This window comes from Echinops telfairi, unplaced genomic scaffold, assembly GCF_000313985.2.
Source record: "Echinops telfairi isolate 266 unplaced genomic scaffold, ASM31398v2 ScPeMD7_7429;HRSCAF=8467, whole genome shotgun sequence".
Classification (NCBI taxonomy): domain Eukaryota; kingdom Metazoa; phylum Chordata; class Mammalia; order Afrosoricida; family Tenrecidae; genus Echinops; species Echinops telfairi.
The window spans coordinates 22,867-36,228 of NW_022111329.1; the positions used below are offsets into that span (position 1 = coordinate 22,867).

General features: G+C 46.3%; 1 protein-coding gene across 1 annotated transcript; it reads left to right on the plus strand.

Annotated features, from left to right (window-relative positions):
* Nucleotides 1-6,821: 6,821 nt before the first annotated feature.
* FAM205A (family with sequence similarity 205 member A) lies at nt 6,822-12,880 on the plus strand. The gene is made up of 3 exons (XM_045298630.1): nt 6,822-6,990; nt 8,299-8,359; nt 9,217-12,880. Exons 1-3 carry the CDS (start codon nt 6,822-6,824, stop codon nt 12,878-12,880), a joined length of 3,894 nt encoding a protein of 1,297 aa, XP_045154565.1.
* Nucleotides 12,881-13,362: the final 482 nt, after the last annotated feature.

The window sequence follows — 13,362 nt, forward strand, 5'->3', positions numbered from 1 at the left end:
GAACAGTAAGGGGAGGGCATATTAAAGAACTAGAGGATAGTTATGTGTTTCATCAGTGCTATACCACTCCCTAGATCCATCATCCCTTGTCAGAGGAAACCAGGCCTAACAACAGAAGGGTCAGTAGGTGCAATTGTACAGTTATAATCTATGAAGGTGATAGTAAAGTCATAGAGAATAGGAAAGGAGAAAGAATAAAATGAAGAAGTCAGACATTTTATGGTAGCATGCTCCCCACTCAGTCCCTCTTGGTGGTCCACGTGGAAGTGAGAGAAAAAAGCAAGAACCTTTACTATCTTGGGACATTTATAGGTAGCTATAAGGCATGCATATTCAGCAGTTATATACGTCACAAGGTGGGTGGTATCTACAGTAAGGTCCCTGAGCTCACGGGTGAGGAAACCTAATACCTGCATTGGGGGAAGTTATGAGGGGGGCTGGGTGAGACAATAGGAAGAGGTAGCCACAGGATATCTGATTCTGTAGGGAGATAAAATCAATCATATGCTCACTTTAAGGCAGCAAAGCTGTTAAGGGAGAATCTGTGGGAACGCTATTTAAAGCAGGATAATATGCTCGAGTATAAGCTGATCTGAATATCAGCCAAAGCAGCTAATTTTACCACAAAAACTGCATTAAAAATGTGAATTCCCTGAAGCTCACCTTCCCAACACAATCGCTGAAGAAAAATGTGTGCATAAGCAAATGTGGTGAAGAAAGCAGATGGTGCCTGGCTATCAAAAGATATAACATCTGGGGTCTTAAAGGCTTGAAGGTAAACAAGCGACCATTTAGCTCAGAAGCAACAAAGCCCACATGGAAGAAGCACACCAGCCTGTGTGATCATGGGGTGCTGAAGAGATCAGGTATCAGGCATCAAAGAACAAAAAGTCATATCACTGTGAATGGGGGGAGTGCAGATTGGGGACCCAAAGCCCATCTGTAGGCAACTGGACATCCCCTTACAGATGGGTCGCGGGGAGGAGACAAGCTAGTTGGAGTGCAGTGTAGCAAGGATGAAACATACAACTTTCCTCTAGTTCTTAAACGCTTCCTTGCCCCCCACTATCATGATCCCAATTCTACCTTACGAATCTGACTAGATCAGAGGATGTACACTGGTACAGACAGGAACTGTAAACCCAGGGAATCCAGGACAGGTGATCTCTTCGGGACCAATGGTGAGGGTGGTGATACTGGGAGTGTGGAGGGAAGGTGGGGTAGAAAAGGGGAACCGATTACAAGGATCTATATGTAACCTCCTCTCTGGGGGATGGACAACAGAACAGTGGGTGAAGGGAGGTGTCAGACAGTGTAAGATAAGACAAAGCAATAATTTATAAATTATCAAGGGTTCATGAGGGAGGGGGGAGTAAGGCGGGAGGGGGGAAATGAGGAGCTGATACCAAGGGCTCAAGTAGAAAGCAAATGTTTTGAGAACTATGAGGACAACAAATACACAAATGGTGTTGACACAATGGGTGTATGTTTGGATTGTGATAAGAGGTGTATGAGCCCCCAATAAAATGATTTTTAAAAGGTGCTGAAAAACTCAGCTTATACACAAGTATATATGGTATTTGGACATAAACTTAACAAAGTGGAGGCTTTCCTACCATGGAATAGCTTTCCAGATTCCCTCTGTTATAGGTTAGGGAATATAGTCCTCATCATATTTCCCTCAGTGTTAAGTTTCTCACAGTCCCTTCCATGTGGGCTTTGTGTGGGGGACTGTCCAATTAACTTACAAGTGGGTTTTGGGCCTCTACTTTGTCCACACTCCTTTGCATCAATTTAATTGCTTGTTTTTGAACTTCTGATACCTATCCCCGTCAACACCTCATGATCACATAGGCTGGTGTGCTTCTTCCATGAAGGCTTTGTTGCTTTCCTGCTAGATGCCCACTCATTTAACTACAGCATTTAAGACCGGAGATGCTTATCTTTTAATAGCTGGGGACCATCAGCTATCTTCAACACATTTGCTTATGCACCCATTTTGTCTTCAGCAAAATACTGTCAGGAAGGTGAGTATCACACAATGCCACATTATAAGAACAAATTGTTCTTATATTTGTTATAAAAAATATTTGTTTATATTATACACTTTTTAAATAAGGTGTTATCTCTATGAAACCTCGCCAAGCCAATCTGCATTACCTATTATCAGTGTAAGAATAAGGTAGTACACTGATGGAGGGTTTAATACAATTTTGTTTCACTAAATTTAACAAGTCTTATTGCCTGTATTCTTTTTATATTTGCTTTGTATTATATTTGCAATAGATGCACACAAATGAGTAAAGACAAAATCTGCACACAGTTTGATATTGTTTTTATTACACTCACATACATTTAATTAGAAGACTTTTTATTTGGGCACCAAGAAATTTTCACTGTGGAGCTGCTTATGTGACATTCGGACAACAAAAATATCCTCATCAATAATATAAAAATATTTGAAATTCTCCTTCACCTATGGCACCATGTGACTGATAGGGGTAAAGCAAGATTCATTGAATTAATAATTTTACCGAGTAAATGAGCTCTGTGGTAGTTTTATAATATGTTGTCAATTTGAGAGATTTATGAGTGAAGGGGTGGAATCTCACCTGTCAATCAGTATACAGCCAATGAGGCCTCTGTGTGGGCCTGGCCTTCACCTGAGAATTCCTGTATTCCTCCTTGGAGGTGGGAGACACTCTCTCTCTCTGCTTGGACTCCCTGAGAGACATCAGGGAGTATTACACTATCACATGAACCTACCCTGATGCAATCAGAGCCCTGAAGCTGTAGGAACTATGTGGAGATCCCTGCCAGCGCTGAGATGCTTACAATGCCACGGGATCCACAAGACTTCCCATGCACTGGCCTATGATCTTCCTGCATTCACGTAATTGCATGTGTTTCATGAGTCTAAAGAGGACTTCATAGATTGGTAGAAGACATATGGGCTAATATCAGACGTATGGACTTAATCTAGGCTGGACTGGGATGTTTTCTCAATGTTCAATTGCTCTTGTATATAAAGCTCTTTCTTATGTACATATCAGTGTCTATGGATTTGTTCCTCTAGTCTACTTGGACTAACACAAGTTCTATATTCAAAATCCTAGGCTTCTGAATAGTGTGCCTGTAGATTCTTTTATTTAGTTATCCCAATAAGCAAGCATTATTTTGCAGACATTTATTCCCTATTACCTGCAGCTTATATTTAGAAAGTAAAGACTATTTGAACCTGGAAAAAGGAAGGAAAGAAAAGGAAAACAAACAAATGGATTACTTCCATTAACTCTATGAGTATTTAATATTTTCTCTTAATGAAACAAAATAACCATGTACCTAGTCCTGTGATTGTGAAAATTATATATTCAATAATAAACCAGCCTAATAAAGTGTTGTATTCAATGATAAATTAATTTCTAGCAAAAAAATCTAAACAATACATAATAATAACCCCAATACATACAGGTTAAGGGATTACAATATGAAAGCATACATAATTTATTAATAGAAGACACAAGGGCCAACATAATTCATTTCAGGGACAGTAATAATGTACAATTGTTGAAATGTGGATTGTTGTTTTTCATTATGCCTAAATTTCTCTTTAAAAATACTCTCCTTTCGCAAAGTGGGGTAAATAACATAAAAAGGGAAAAGAATGATAAAATCTAAAATTAAGAAAACAGCTTATATAAATGAGTGTCCTTCATGAACAACCTAGTATGTACTAATAGTCAAGCTCTCATTTCTATCCATTTAATTCCGACCCAGAGCAACCCTTTGGGACAGGGCAGAACTGCTACCAGGGGCTCAAGTAGAAAGAACATGCTTTGGAATGTTGATGGCAACATATGTACAAGTGTGCTTGATACAAATGAATGATGGATTGTTATAAGATTTGTAAGAGGCTGCCAATAAAATGCTTAATTTAAAAAGGATATACATACACACACACACACACACACACACACACATATATATATATATATTGTATGAGTCTGGAATAGGTGAATCAGAAAGTAAGGGAAAAAAACCTCCAGCCAAATTTATTCTGACTTAAAAAGTAATGGACCAAGTTTATTGTGACTCCCAGTGACTCTCTAGGGAAGAATAGACTTGCTCAATAGGGTTCCTAAGGTGGTACACTTTCAGAAACAGGCTGGATCATCTTTCTCCTGCAAGTGACCAATGGGTTCAAACCACCCAGCTTTAGGTTTGCAGCCCAAAACTTAACTGACTGTGCACCAGGACTTCTTGACTATTTGATGGGTACTGGGTACTCTTTAAAACCAAACTGCTGCTGCCACGTCAGTTCAGCCAGTAGGATAGAGTAGAACTGGCCCATCCCCAGCCTCAGGTTTCCAAACCTATAATCCAAGGCAGATTCCCACCTCTTTCCCCCAGTAGGTTAGAACCACCAATCCTTTGATTATAAGCAGAATACTTAACTATGGCACCACCAGTGTTCCTTGGGATATTCTTTAGCTGATAAAAATATTTTGGAACTAGGTAAAGTCGGGGCTGCCTGCTTACCATGATGGCTTCACTAAATCCCACTAGGTTTTACACTTCTCCTTGGTTGGTTTTTGTTATGTGTATCTTACTCACTGCCCTGAAGTTGACACTGCCTCATAGTGACCCAAGAGGACAGGGTAGAACTTCCCCTGGGAGTTTCTGAGACTATCACCCTTTATGGGAGTAGAAAACCTCTCTTTCTCCCAAGGAGCTGGCTGGTGGTTTTGAACGACTGGTCTTGCGGTTAGAAGCCCAACTTGTAAGCACTAAGCATCTTCTCATGCCTTTTGAATATTATGCCATGTATGTGTGTGCCTGCTTTTCAGCCTCAATTAATCTGAGTGGTTTAAATGAAATAAATGTCAAGGCCCCCACAGCAAGGAGCCATGAGCTGTCTCCTCTAATCTTCCTCTCCAATCCACAATGGCGCTTCTTACTTCCAGGCAAGCTCTGTGGCCACACCTCCCTTTCTAACAGTGTCAAGCAGTGGTTCTCAGCCTTCCTCATGACACCACCCTTTCATACAGTTCCTCATGTTGTGGTGACCACCCCCCAACTATAAAATTATTTCTGTTGCTACTTCATCATTGTTATTTTGCTACTGTTATGAAAGGGTTATTTGACCCCTGAGGGGTCGTGACCCACAGGTTGAGAACCACTGGTATCGAGGTTTCTCCTTGACCTGTAACACTCTCTTTATCCCCAAAACTTCCCTTCCCACACTCAGCACCAGGGATACTTTCTCAAAAGCTTTCTCTGGCCACCCCAATCCTTTCCCTACATATCCTCTCCTCTTAAGTGTGGTGTTTGTGACCTGGACACAGTCAGTAAATAATTACATACATAAGTAATTCATTTTATTTGCTTGCCATTGTGGGCTCTTCATGTATCTTAGGCTGTTGTTGTTTTCTTTTAATATCTATCTTAAGAGAAGACCAGCAATATGACTCAAGTAGCTTTGTATCTTTGATACTGCCCAGCTGAGGGCTAGACACTGACTGAGTGTTCAACCTGCCTGCTGGTGAAGGCTGGGGGATATCCAATAGCATCTTCATTATCACCAAGATAAGATTTTCTCACAAAGTGTGGGAGTGTTGGGTCCTGGGACTGAATTGGAACACACTTTCCCTGCCTCAAACTCACTTCCAATGGGTCAATGCTGATTCACAGTGACCTTTTGGGGCAGGATAGAACAGCCCTTGTGACTTCCTGAGACTATAACTGTTTACAGGCGTACAAAGCCCTGTCTTTCTCTCAGGGAGAGGCTGGTGATTTTGAATGGCAGACCTTTCTTATCATAGTCCACCACTATACCACTAGGGCTTCTGCCCTGCCTAGAGGTTCATAAATCAGGTTATAATTAAAGAAAGAAAGACACACCTTCAGCTGAACAGCATGCATCCAGAGCAGATGAGTGGATCCAACCAGGAACAACCAGTTTGTGGTCCCTAGTTGAATGTGCTCATCTCTGCAGGCAGTCATCTCCCTGAGCAGGCAGAGGTTGTAATATCTGTATAGGCAGTTCGGAAAACCCAGGCCTTAGCCAAGCTTCTGCAAGTGAGGCTCATTCCTATACCTCTGTGAGAGGAGTGTTTGCAGCCTTTTCCCACTTGCGCAGAATGGTGGCATCCGTTGCTCACTCCCACAAAGCTATTTAAAGATCAACTGCCCTGGTCTTTTCCATCCCATCAGCCTCCACCCCCTTCCTGCCCCTCTAATTACCCAATGCTTGTAACACTAACACACTCCATTTTTAAACCTTCACAAGGCTCTGCCTGCCCTAACCTTTCATGCGCCTTCCATTACTGTGCCTCCAGTATAGGCGAGAAGGGGGAGAGGGGAGTGGCTTCTGAGGGGGGCGGTCCCCTCTGTCCCAGCTACTCTCTGTCTTATAAGTTGGCCTATGACAGTGTCTGGGGATGGGTGACCAAACTGGTATTTTAATAAAGACAGCTGAGCTATGCTGGTGTGCAGAGTGGAGAGTGGAGAAGGACTGGCAATGGAGACACTACCTATCACCATGGGACCTTTCGTTGCAGCTCTGTACCTTTCCCAGGTAATGGTATGTCTTCACCTAAGGATTGGATCACCACATGAGGCCTTTAACGTCATGTCCAAAGGCCTTTGACACCACAATTGCCTGTGTAGAAATAGGAAGGCTTTGTGATGCCCTTGTGTTCTGAGTCTGGAACCTGTGAGGCAGAGTTCATAGAGCTAGTGTTGCGAGTCATTAGGCCCCAGTACCCTGGGTGCTGAGCTAGAGGCATGATTGGTCTCCTCACTCTAGTGAAGCAGAGACTATGTTGAGTCCCATATTTGTCCCATGGGGCATTTTGTATTTCTTATATACCTATGGCTCCCTCCTCCTCATTATCCTACTTCTTTGGCAAATGAAAAGCAGTCACCATGGATTACAGCGGGAACCTCCCAAGAGCAGCTGCCGGGTAGGGAAACACCCTGACCACTATTGTATTGTTTTTCCCTCAGATTAGAAGCTTTTAACCCTTCCATTTCTCTCTTTTCACCTATGTCCCCAGGTTAAACCTGTTATCTTTTATAGTCATTTACTTCTCAGATCCAGGTCCTTGCCTGGTCCTCCCTGAAGCATACACTGATTGAAAACCATTATTTTTCTACCTGGTTTGGGGTGGAGACTTAGAAGATATGTAAAGTCTGCCTCACTGGATCTCAAAAGGGCTTCCCATTAGACTGGGGCAGGGGCTGGGGACTCTGGTTCATAGTTCTTTAAATTTAAAGTCTTTGTAAGCTGAAGATTTTGGCTACTGAAGCCACTCACCCTTTGATGTCTACTCTTCTTTGTCATCTAAGTAACCCATATAACTTCTGGGCAGCGGGTGGAAAGTATAGCATGCGGAAGAGCCTTGAAGTGAATCAGAATGAATGGAGGAGACCCACTGAGGAGAGCAGGTAGACTAGGGATTTGGAAGTAGAGCATGGTGAGAGTTGCCTGCCAGGTTAAATGGAGTTCATGTCAATGAATAAGTGCACTTATAAATAGTTAAAATAGCAAAAGGGTTTTTTACATATACAAATTTACCACAATAAAAAAGTAAGGGGGATTAGGGAGAGGAGAAGTAGAACACAGGAATTATAGAAAGGTATCAAGAACAAGGATGAGAAATGTTTCAGGGTTTTGGCTCATTTTATAATTACAAGAAAATGCTATCCCAACCTCACCTTCTTTGTCTTTAAGCGGCAACACCAAAGAACCCGGCTCAGAGGTAGAGACGCAGCAGCCAGAGGTAAAGTCCCACGCTCTCCTCTGACTCTCGCTCCCTGTGGGTCTGGGCCCCAAGGGTCCTGACCCCTCTCACCCTAGATGCTGAGATGAGGTGCTCTAATCACTGAGGGTCCAAGCCCATGAATTGATACCTTCTCACAGAAACCTCCCTGGATGGGATATCAGAGTCAGGGACTGTTCCAGAATTCTCCACCTTGTTCTCCTGGGAATGAGAAATAAGGAGAGCTTAACACAGCTTAGCTGTGTTATTTCAAGTTTTGTGGTCTTGTAGAAATCACTTCATCCCTCTATTAATCTCCAGAAAAGGTGCCCAACACTGACAACCTTGACTCACTCGAAGTGTGGTTGTAAAGATCAAATGAATGTCCTTAGGGGCAGCATTACAAGTGTTTAAGCTGGACTAGGAGTTGCCTTGGGTACAAAGGGTTTATCAAAAGTCTTACTAGCCAAGTTCTTACAGGTTACCCCCTGACCTTCCCTGGTCTTCCTAATGCTGCTGTCTCCTGGTTTCTCAGCTAGGAGAGCTTCCCGGAAAGAAGCTGAGAAGCCTTGGGAACTGCTCTCCATCATGAAAAGGTGATTGATCCTTAGATGACTCACAGCTCTCCATCCTTGCCTGTGATAACTCCCCAACTTGACTGTGGGCAGGGATGCCACTCCCAATTCTACTCTTGGCACTAGAGCCCCCATCGTCCTAGGATTCCAGATGGGCAAGTCTACAAGGGGTTGAGCTTGTAGGGCTTCAGCAGGGAAACAAGACCATGAGTTTTACATAGATAAGTCACTGTCTGAGTCTCTTTTTAGCCTTTCTCTAAGTCGAGGAAGACCTTGAAAACCTTGTCTCTTCGGGGCTGTCTTCGAGAAAGCCAGTTCCTAAGAGAGCCCTCAGACGCTATAATCTGATAGTGTTCTGATAAGATCTCTGGAGAACAGAGGTGGTTTACAAAAGACAATTGTTTAAAGTACAGTGAGACCCACAGCACCCTAGAATGCAGGGTTTCCCCAGGGACCTTCTTTTCCCCAGGAAGGAAACACTAAATAACGAGCTTTGCTTTCTTGGCCATAAACAGGTGGCTCCGGAATATCCCGGAAGAGGTTGCCCATTCAGTTAACCACCTGACACATCCATCTGCCCGGTCCCTTCCCCTCGCTCACCTTCCTAACCCACCACTGCAGAGAATTGATCGCACCTCCCTGTCCTCTCAGAAGGCCCTGCCCTCCCTCTGGGCTCTCTGAGACCATGCCCAACAAAATCCAAACCCTCTGTTTGGCCAGGGCTAACCTGATGCAGGGCGCTTTGTTAGGGGGGAGATCTAAGGGTAGACCCCCAGAGGCAGAGCCAGGGTTTAAAGGCCTAATGAAGGGCAGGGCTAACGCTCCCAGCCAAACTCTTCAAGAAGTGTGACTGACACTGGCCATGTTTGCCTTCTCAGCCAAAGCTGGCTTCCGCAGGAGGGAAGTGTGCGGCGGCTCCTGTGCACCGACCACTGCTGTCATGTCTGCAACGACGCGGCTCTGGAGATTGGGCAGCTGCTGACGAGTGAGAACACCCCGACTGCCCCCGTTTCAGTGGGCGTGGCACAGAGCTCTTCCTGCGTAGAGATTGTATCCATGTCTAGTGTCTCCTTTGAGCAGACGCTGGAGCTGCCTCCCCAGCATTTGGGGGAGCTTTCAACAGCTTCCGTAACCCCTAGCCTGACTCAATTAACAGATCAAGGAGTCTTAACCCAGACAGCAGCCCCATCGGTCAATGTGGTCAACCTCCAAGAGTACTGGGCTGAACACTTGGACCTAGAGCCAGAATTTCAACTGCAAGATGCACCTGGGGACCCAGGGACTTTGTCTTCTTTGAAGAATGAGGAACGTGGGTTTCCTGTGAACCAACCAGAAATGGCAAATACCAGCTATCAGTTTATCCAGGGGAGCCAAGGCCAGCAGGCCTTAAACCCCCATAGCCCTTTGCTGCCTCTGAAAACAGAGCTAGCTAATAATCTGACACATCCTATGGCTTTGCCTATGGACACTGCCCTCCCTGCCCGCCTGCCACTCCTCAGTCCTGAAGTCCTCAGTTTCCTTGAGGTCCACGTTAAAAAATGGGTCCATTTCCAGAGGTGGGGACTCCCCAGACGTGTGGAACAATCCTTGAGGCAGCTTATGCCCGGCCCACCATTGTTGTACCAGCCTGGAACTGGCCGAGTCCACTTCATCATGAGTAATAGTTCTAACACCTGTATTGATTCCATTGGAACCATTTCCCATCAGACCTGGGGTTCATGTATGGTTGGCCAGCCTACACAGGCCTTCTGGGTTTCAGAATGGCCCACTGCAGATCCAGAAAGACGCCAACACTGTCAGGAAGCCCCAAATTCTCTGGCTCTGGCATTGCCCTCTCCAACACTCCAAGCCCTAAATGGCCTCTATTCACAAGCGGGGGGGCAGGCTGAAGACTCAGGGGATCCTTTGAGGCACAAGTATAGGCAGCTTTTCTGCGGGCTGCCTTGTCTACACAGTGAGTCCTTAGTTGCCACCTTCATGAGTGCTCAGGGCCTCACTGCAAACAAGAGCATGTCTCAGACCTCCTTAGATGTTTCTTTTCTCCTCAAGGATCCTTCCTTCCTCCCCCTGATGCCCAATAACCCACCCCTGTCAGCTCTACCTGCTTCTCCACCTGTGCCAAATGGAGTGCCTCCACCTGACCTTCAGCAAATCCAGGTCAAGGTCCCATTTCTGACTCTGGCTGAGTGTAAAGACCTGGAGTGGCACCTGCTCCAGAGAAAGCTCCGGCTCCGGTGGGATTTGCCACACGTCCCCCAGACATCTCAGTCTGCTCTGAGCCCTGATGTGTACAAGACCTGTGGCACAGCCCAGCCACCAGCCACCATGGAACTAGCCTGGTCACAGAAGCCTGTTTCCGTTCTCACAAGGGAACTGCTTTTCCCGGACCATGCCCGGAGACTGCTTGACTTCCACCTCCAGAAGCAGTTAATCTACTCTCGCTGGGGCCTGCCCCAGATGATCAAGCAGTCCATCCAATTGTACCTGTCTCCTGCAGACCCGCAGTCCCTGCCCAGGAGCAGCACAGCCTTGGACAATGTGAGTGTCCCCTGGCTTGCAGCCCCCGAGACCAATGAAGTGAGTGGTCTGTTCTCTTCCACCTCGGCCCCAGCATTAGTCTCCATGCCACACTTGCTCACCCAGGCCAAGGCAACACTGCAGAGCCACATCAGCTCCAAAGGCTGTCAGATCCACCAGGGCTCCATCCCTGCCCGTGTTTGGATCTCCTGGAACTGCAGCATTCCTGGGAACCAGGCTGTGACTCCCTTCCCTTGCATTCTAGAAAGGAAGGCCCTAGAACTGCAGGCAGCAACTGATACTGACCTATATGAGAAAGGTGTGCCCTGGATGCCAACAGCCAATGGGCAGCAGCAGCAGCAGACTTCACCAGGTGCTGTCATCGAACATACTAAGCTGGCCCGATCCCTGTCGGAGGAGGCTATTCAGAAACTAGAGACGGCTTTACGGCACAAATATTTGGCCTTTCTTTCCGGGCTTCCTGCTCTCTATTACGTGGCTCTATCAAAGTCCATGGCCCCAGCGATCACTGGCCATTCTGAACAGGCAGAGATCATGCCCAAGCCTGTGGAAAGCACAACAGAAGCTCTGCCCGAGTCCATCTCCTATGAAGAGGAGTGCATAATCCCTGAGCCAGTCTTGGAAGAGGGCACGGAGGTTTGTGAAGACCATGTACAAGAGTTCCTGAGTGAAGTAAGTGAGGAAGAGGCGATGGAGATGGGGCCTCTAGATATGCAGACAGAGGCTGGTATTTCACAATTATTCAGTGCACCCATTTTGGCAAAAGTAAACTTCCATCTACGGCGAAAAGTTCTAGAGATACGGATGGGGATTCCCAAAAGGGCAAGAGCGTCCAGGGACCAAAGCATAACCATCTTGGAGAACCCATCCCCCCAGGAGGCACTTAAGAGTCCAAAACAAAGAAATGCATCACTTCAGGACCTCCCAGCAGATGTTTCACGTGCCCCAGATGCCCAGTGGGTCCTCCTGAAAGAACAGCTGACCACGGAGCTAAAGGCAGTGCAGCATAGCAGGAAACAAGCTAGCCCTAGAGCCATGTCCCATGGTGTGGCCCACTGGACCTCCAAAAGCTCCCAACCCAGTACGGATATGATGGAGGCCCAGGTGCTTTGTGTTCAGGTAGAAGCCCAAGTGAACAGCCCAAGCCTGGAGGAGACCTGGTGCCCTGAGTCCCAAGAACCTGGCAAAAGCAAGGACTCGGGGCAAGGACCCACAGTGACAGAGAAGAAGAAGCACCCAGGAAAACCCACTCCAGCAGGGGACCAAGGAGAAGGGGATGCAGGCCTGGGATTCCCCTCCAAAAGAGAGAACAGGCACGCGGCTGGACTCCAGAAGCCCGCAGAGAAACCTGCAAACAGAACACCCCAAGGTCCCTGGCTAAGAAGCCATAGCTTTGATTTTGCTGCCTCTTGTCAGCAGCATCCTCAGTTCAAGATTTCAGAGCTACCCCCAAGAGTCCCTGGAGGGGAAGAATATGAAAAGAATTCTCAGGCTTCACAGACCCAACCTTTGTTGGGCCCACTAATTCAGAGTAAGCCTTGGAAGGGTCAGAGTTTGTGGAATCACAGTCTACATGGCCGAGCAATGACTGCCCACACTCACAAGAGTCCAAGCCTTCCAGAATCTGGCTTAAGAAATAAGATGAAACACTTGCTACTCTCTCTTAATTCCAAGAAAAAGGGCAAAGCAGACAACGATTCCATGTCCCCTCTAGCAAAGACAGGGACCAAGCCAAGGAAAAAAATTGCTGAGAAGAATCTGGCCCCAGCTAAAAGCCCTGTGGGGCAAGCTAAGACAGAAAAGACAAAAGGGGACCCTAAGGCTCAGTCTTTCCTTACCGAGAAGCATGGTCTGGCCTTCTCAGATGGCCCCCAGGTCCTGGATAAGCAGCCCCAGCAGCACTCTCATCAGGTCCACTCCGCCTCGGTCCTGGGTCAGCCCCGCCACTGTCCTCGGCACTGTCCTGGAGTGGTTCGTGCCATGCAACAAGGAAACCCGCCGTAGTTCCCAACACTCACCTCCGAGGGAAATAGCAGAGTCTTCAAGAAAAAGATCCAGTGTACTCAAGGAGAGTTTGTAGGCTCTCAACCTTGTCATTCTTATTACCATACAGGTGGGACACCATGTCATTGCCAAATATATCACTGAGCAAAGAGCTGCTTGTGTATTCCTTCTTATATCCACTGGGGTGTGTTAAAGGAATGCGTGAAGGGTATTTTTTAAATCCTTTCAATCTGGGGAAGGAGCCCTGGTAGCATACTGGTTATGTGTTGGGCTGTAATCCTTAAGGTCAGCAGTTTGAAACCACCAGCTGCCCCACAAGAAAATGATGAGACTTTTACTCCCATAAAGAGTTACAGTCTCAAGGTAATCAAGCGGCCATCAAGCTCAGAAACAACAAAGCCCACATGGAAGAAGCACACCAGCCTATGCAACCACGAGGTGTTGAAGGGATCAGGTGTAAGGCATCATCAGAACAAAAAATC

What these genes read in the sequence shown, in the direction of transcription:
- FAM205A (XM_045298630.1), top strand. Translation starts at nt 6,822, where the DNA reads ATGTTGAGTCCCATATTTGTCCCATGGGGCATTTTGTATTTCTTATAT. An exon ending in GAAACACCCTGACCACTATT is followed by an intron (nt 6,991 to 8,298) that starts GTATTGTTTTTC and finishes CTGGTTTCTCAG; the next exon opens with CTAGGAGAGCTTCCCGGAAA. An exon ending in CTGCTCTCCATCATGAAAAG is followed by an intron (nt 8,360 to 9,216) that starts GTGATTGATCCT and finishes TTGCCTTCTCAG; the next exon opens with CCAAAGCTGGCTTCCGCAGG.